Source organism: Triticum urartu, chromosome 1A (assembly GCF_056163025.1).
Source record: "Triticum urartu cultivar PI428250 chromosome 1A, HENAU_Tu73, whole genome shotgun sequence".
Lineage (NCBI taxonomy): Eukaryota > Viridiplantae > Streptophyta > Magnoliopsida > Poales > Poaceae > Triticum > Triticum urartu.
This window is the reverse complement of record NC_141873.1, coordinates 382,467,609-382,474,483: the sequence shown is the minus strand read 5'-3', so window position 1 is coordinate 382,474,483 and position 6,875 is coordinate 382,467,609. Positions and strand designations below refer to the sequence as shown.

The window sequence follows — 6,875 nt, the reverse complement described above, 5'->3', positions numbered from 1 at the left end:
GAACAATACTCTACTGATCAACAATAGCAGCAGCTTAGCAGATTTCTATATGGACTGGGATCAGGTGACATGCCTCTTGGCAGTCACCGCGTAACATGCGCCCTCCCATCCATCGTTGGTTCCCCATCCAACGCCACTGATTGATCCAAGTGCAAAACGATTCAGACTTGAGCTTTTTTCAGACAGTCGACAGTAGCAAGCGTCTCACAACAGCGATCATTTTGCTAGTCCAGAAACTACAGCTTTATATGTTGTACCAATTTGTATACATTAAAATCAAGACCTGGCAACGATCAAGCATGCATCAACCAATTTATCAACACATCCAGCCACCATCCTCACATTAGAAAACTGAAAAAAAAAATCCATACTTACACATCTTTAGACAGCCGACAGTGTAAACAACATCAGTCAGTTTCTATCAAGCACACATCAACCAATTCATGAACCCATCCAGCCATCATCCACACATTAGAAAACTGAAAAAAAATTCCAAACTTACTATTCTTTAGACAGCCAACGGTAAAGCAAACATCAGTCAGTTTTGATGCAATTAGAGATGAAAAACAACAGCAACTATTTAAGGTTAAAAAGAGGTATTGTACATGATCGAGTCAATAAATTCAACAATTAGCATTGAAAGAAACAGCAGCCATCATTCTTGCTCAAGATCAACACTAGTATTGCTGGACCAAATTACATGCTGCCACTAGCAGTACTCAACATGTAAATTCTGCAGCAACAAGTCTTGCTAGTGAAACAATCATCGGAGTACACAAAATAGGCCGTTTTACTTGTACACTTAGGCCACAAAAGACTATAGTTAGCCCCAACTATAGTTAACTCTGTCCAAAATACTATCTAGAAGACTTGCACATGCTAAAACAAATGATGAACATCACAAGGTGGAGTTGTCAAGAGTTGGGTGAAACTGAAGATTGCATTGCACTCTTGAAACTCCAAGTTTGCTCCTTTGTTCTTGTCATCCTTCTCCACTTCCACTTGAGGCTTCCCCTTCTTTTGTTGCTTCTAGTGAAAATTAAAGTAACTAGTTTAGAATTGAACAATGAACAAATCATGTAAATAACAACATACCTTTGCTCCTTTTTTTGTTGGTGCGGTAGTTTTAGTTGACTTGCGCTTCCCCTTGAGTAACTTCTCAAGCCAACCTTTCTTTCTCCTTAAATTTCTTGATTGAACCTCTTTTTTCTTTAGTTGTGCGGAACAAAGAAACTCATTTGTTTGCTGGACATTTGGTTCAACATTTTCCTTGTCTTTACATGGTTCATTCATAGCACTAGTAGTTGCGTTGAGTTTATCCTCTATTTGTGGAGCAACGGAATCATGTGCATTCTCCAATAGCACACAACATTCTAAATAGTTGGCTGCTTTATGTGCCAAATTGTGAAATTTATGAGACAAATCCTGGTACCGAAGTTGAGCTTCTAGTTTTGGATTTTCTACAACATTCCTTCCTTGCCTATCTTGTATACTTCCATTGCGTGCTTCTCTAGTCAATCTCTTTAAGACATAATGTGTTGGCATTGTCTTTACATTCAGCAAATCAAGAACTTTGAGACCATGTCCACACAATACTCCTGCCCTATTGAACATTCCACAACTACATGAAATGGTTTGGGTCAAAGGATCACCTATCACTATGCGCTCCTCCTCGAACTGTAAATCACCATGCAAACTCCCAATAGCAACACCAAATTTGTTATTTCCATCCAATACTCTACAACATGCAGCCATGGATCTTTCATACTCACCTTGGAAAGCTTCAAAAATAATTCGAGTATACACTTTGCTTGCTTGCACCAACATAGGTGTGAACATTTTGATTCTTGGTAATTTTTTCCTTGCCTCAAATTCAGATTCCAATTCCTTTCTTCTTTTCACTTCCATCGTCCTCTCAAAGTGCATCAAGAATCGAACAATATGAAAATCTGATTTCAAATGATTCTTCAATGCATTGTTGAAGCTCTCACTTAGTTGTGTACTCCTCACTCCCAAACTGAAGACATCTCTCATATAACATTCAGCCCATTTTTCCTTCACCTTGTAGATACTATCTAACCAAGTTTGCTTATGCACCTTTTGTCTCATATTATCAAACGCTTCTTCAAATTCTGCCTTGTCCTCATAGCCATACATACATGCACCAAAATCAGTGAGAATGTGAGTCTCCTTTTCTTCATCTTCCACTTCATCTTCCTCTTCGTCCTTCACTGAAGATAAATGTTTGACAGCATTTTGCATTATGTGGAAGGTGCACAATCCATGATATGATTGCGTGAAGACATGCTCTATAGCTTTTCCCATTGCTATATCTTGATCCGTATAAATAGTTCTAGGTTGTCTTCCATTATGTGCTGCTAGAAAACTCTCGAAGAGCCATATAAACGAGTCTCGTGTTTCATCAAACATCTAGGCAGCACCAAAAATGGTGGTTTCTCTAAACTGATTGAGCCCAAGAAAAATACCAAATGGCCTATACTCTTTATTTGTGCCAAATGTGGTGTCAAATGTGACATCACCAAAGTGTGCATAATCAAGTAACATTTTAGCATCAACCCAGAATATGTTGGCAATATTCTCCTCACAATCGAGCTGCAACGCATATTGAAATGATGGATTCTCAGCAACTTTGTCGCGAAAATACTTCAACATACTCCCAGCCTGTCCAAAAGCCAATTCTCTCTGTCTCTTGCTTCGCAAATGATTCTTTTGGTCCCGGCAAGTATAGCCAAGGTTAAGCGGCCCACCAACTTTACGACAAGCAAACTCATGTGCGGGTTTTGGCATAATTCCAGAATCATCAGCGGTTTCTATCTCGAAAGCTTGCAGTTCTGAAATCTTTCTTTGTGAAACCAACAAGTGGCGGGTTTGTGGCAATTGAAGGTAGTGGTTGTGTTCCAACACAACTTCAGTAATTTCATAATTTTCTGTCGCTCGATCCAATGTAATAACCATCCGAACTAGACAATCAGTTCTTGTTTCAGCTCTAAAACGCTTTGGCTCACGTTCGGTTTGACATTTCCTTCTAAGACCCTCATTGGAACAAACAAATCTGCATGAAGTCACCTTTCCATCAAATTTGCTTTTGTTGGTGCATCTTTTCCTCACATCGAAGCCTATGTGACCCCCATATTCTACCCAAAACATCCAAGCCTCATTTGAATCTTTGAATCTCATACCAACTTGAGGTATCCTCTTGTCAATTTGTGCCATTGCACAACACTTTCACAATTGCATAATACCCAAATTCTGCCAAAATTCAAAACGACATGTATATCAGAGAAAAAACAAGCACGGATGTGCAGCAATGATTAAGAAAATTGAATGATGTGCACCAAGTACAATGACATCACTTCAACATCAGGGACTTGTTCTAACAATTGTCTTCATTCAAAAGATATAAACAGGATGATGATTTTCTACAGATTACTCCTCAAGCAACACACATTGTTCTGTTAAATTTTGTCCTAAATATCCTCAGACAGAAACATATACGAAACAAAGGAGGGGTTGTGCCTTAGTACCTCTGAACCTCCTGTAGGTTGCTCCTGTTGAGGTGGAGAAGCTCCACAATCTAGAGCAGAGAAGCACCCAAATCGGCGGAATCGGAGAGGTCCGACGTGTCGGCGTAGCACCTCCGCGACGGCTCAATCACTACCCCCTCGAGCACCTCCGTGGAAGCTCAGCCCTGGCGCCTCTCGAGCACCTCCGCAACGGCTCAACCCCGGCCCCCCCTCGAGCACCTCCGCGGCGGCTCAGCCCCGGCCCCCCTCGAGCACCTCCGCGGCGTGCAGCTCAGCCACAGCCCCTCCTCGAGCACCTCCGCGGCGGCTCGGCCCCGGCTCCCTCACTCACCTCGGCGGCGGCGATGCCCCGGCCCCGTCGCCATCCGTGCGGTGCCCCTCCACCCCAACCCCTCGTCCACTTCCTTGCGGCGACCTGGTGGTGGATCTTGTGGCCTTGTGGCGGACGACGGCGGCGATGTAGCCGGTTCCCTCAGCGGCGGTGCGGCGCCGATTCCATCTGCTCTGCAGCGGGCGCGGGAAAGAACTGAGGAGCCCGCCTATTCCTCTTTTTCACCCGCATCGTCTCGTCTCCATGCCAAAACTGCTAGCTGTTGCCTTCTTTTACTTTGTTCGCTGATAACCGTTGGATGAAAAAATAGCGGTGGATGGGAGGGCGCATGTTACGCGGTGACTGCCAAGAGGCATGTCACCTGATCCCAGTCCGGAGTTGCCTTGGTACTTGATTCCCTTGTGAGCAGCAGCTAATATAGACACTGCGTACGGAGCAGCAGTTGCAACGCGACAGGACAGCAAGGAAGGCTGTATGAAGGCGGTGGCGGCCGTTGACCACCGCGGCGGAAACGGCGACTCGAGGCCGAGGCGACTCGGAAACAGAAGCGTGGCCAGGTTAGAGCCGGAGGTGTGCGGCTTAGAGGCCCCTCAGCGGCGAGCTGAAGCGCGCGAGTGGATAAGGGCGGGCGGCTCAGCGACGGCCGGCGGATTCAAGGCTGCGGCGGCGACTTGAAGCTGGCCGACCGCAGCGGCAGCTTAGCACACCGGCGAGAGCGGCTCGGAGGCCGCGACAGTTGTGGCGGCTCACAAGCCGGCCACAGCAGAAGCAGACTGGTGAGACGGCGGTAGGGGCGGCTCGGCGCGGGTGCCGGCAGGTGCTGCAGGGGGAATGGGGGATGGCCGTGCACAGGAGCAAGGCGGAAACGGCCTGCGCGGACCCAGCAACACCCGGCAGCCGTGACGGCTCAATTTGAAGGCGGTTTGGCTTGGGACGGCCCCAGGCGGCGCCGTAGGAGGGGCAGGTTAAGGCCGAGGCTGTTTCGGCGAGCGACCTCGGCGGGTCCGAGGCAGAGACCGGGTCTCGCTTCCTTTTGCTCTTTCCTTGAGTACACTTTCCATCTCAAGTACTCCCTCTATTCCATAATATAAAAACGTTTTTTATATTAATATAGTGTCAAAAATGCTTTTATATTATAAGACGAAGAAAGTAGTTTTTTGACTTACGAGCTGCTATCGTTGAAGCCGTATCTGATTAGTACTCCTTTGCTTAGCAGAGGCAGCTGCCACCATGGCGGAGGCATCCGGTTCAATTCCAAACAGTGTTTGATCCATAGTTAACTTGATGGTGGCTTGGCCTGATGCAATTTGCGTATGTAGAGAATGATTTGATGTATCGGTATGTTATTGATCATGCACTAGGGGCGCGCGCGCACATACATACATAACACACACATACACACACATATATATAACACTTTCGCCTTATTCTAATAACACCCAACCCGCCCCGAACCTAACATTAAAAACAACCGCCCGCCCTCCCTAAGAAAGAAAAAACACCCACCCCCACTACTCCCCCCCCCCCCCCCGCCCATCCCGACCACTTCCTCCCCATTATCCACCCCACCCCCGCGGCGCCCGCCGACCACCACCTCGCGACGCGCCGTCCGGCCGGCCAACCACCACCTCCGAACGCGCCGCCCGGCCGGCTACCCACCCCCTCACCACGCGCTGCCCGCCCGGCCACCTACCCCCTCACCATGCTCCGCCCGGCCGGCCACCCACCCCCTCCAGCCACACCGCCTCCCTTCACCACCTTCCTCCTAGCCCCCCTCGCCTTCATCCTCGTCCGGCGGCCCGACTTCCGCCGGATCCGCGCCATGGCCGCCGCCCGGGAGCTGCGACGGCCCGGATCCGACTTGCCTCCTCCACAGCGGGCAGCCACATCCTTCCACAACCTTCTTCCTAGCCAGCGGCATCCTCCCTCGTCGTCGGCCACGGTGCCGCAACCACTGGCTTTTGCTGCTGTGCATGATTTGTTTGCCCCCGGCGAGCATGCTGCAGAATCGGCGACGATGGCTGGATGCAGTTCAGGTGAGGCAGCAGCTCGCGCCATGCATTTACAAGAGGGTGAGTTTGCATCTCAAGCCGTGCAGTTCATGGCAGTGTGCTGTTTCCGTGTGCTTTTCGTAGTTTCAGTCGATCTGCGGCACCACGTCGTCACCTCGTGGAGTGCCCCACCTGCAGCTCTCCCCTCTACTCCACGCAGTTCGCCGACGGTGGGGAGACGAGTGGACTGCATCCGATCCACAATGCACTGCAACACTCGGACGACTGCGCCGCATGAAGATCATGGGCGAACTGCTCTTCCTAGGTGTCCTCTGGAAGCAACCGGTAGCCATGTCCCTTTGAATGAGGAGCAGTTGTTGCCATCACCGGATCCGCCCCTACCTTGCCATTTCCTCCTCTCAATCTTGAAAACTAGGGATCAATGGCACTCAGGCAGCAACATATTTTCGTCCCTCGCCTGCTCATCTTCGGGAATGGGACAGGGGAAACGCTGTCGTGCGGTGCTGGAGCTCCAACTTTCGTTTTCCTTCGGGAAAGGGCATAGGGCAGAGTCCACCACCTCACCTCCTCTCCCTGGCGGCGTGAAGTTTGGTTGTTGCAGTACACCAGGCGTGCGCGTGCAGTGAGCAAGCCGACGGCATGCAGTGCGCAAAGCGACAGCCTAAAGTTTGGTTGTGGCACGCACTTGCAGTACACCAAGCGTGCGCGTGCAGTGCGCAAGCCGATGACGTGAAATTTGGTTGAGGCGTCCCTCTCGTCGTCGTCTCTAGGGATCCAGCGCCATCGGGGTCGTCTCTCATTCCGTCGGCAAGAGGGTCCGTGGTGTGATCTAGTTCAGTCCGGTGGTGTTGCGCGTGTAGTGCTCTTGCTGGGCGTGTAGTGCAAATGGTCCCACTGGATCGTGAGGTTGGTAAGGTGTGGGCAACTACCACTGTAGTCAGACTGTCAGATCATCGTTCCTATGTGGGTGCTTTTTTTTCTCTTTGA

General features: G+C 49.4%; 1 protein-coding gene across 1 annotated transcript; it reads right to left on the bottom strand.

Annotated features, from left to right (window-relative positions):
* Positions 1 to 606: 606 nt before the first annotated feature.
* LOC125532874 (protein FAR1-RELATED SEQUENCE 5-like) lies at positions 607 to 4,981 on the bottom strand. The gene is made up of 3 exons (XM_087522148.1): positions 3,546 to 4,981; positions 1,096 to 3,270; positions 607 to 1,029 (listed from the first exon to the last, which is right to left on the bottom strand). The coding sequence occupies exons 2-3, from the start codon at positions 2,428 to 2,430 to the stop codon at positions 880 to 882; spliced, it is 1,485 nt and encodes a 494-aa protein (XP_087378274.1). The 5' UTR covers positions 2,431 to 3,270; positions 3,546 to 4,981; the 3' UTR covers positions 607 to 879.
* Positions 4,982 to 6,875: the final 1,894 nt, after the last annotated feature.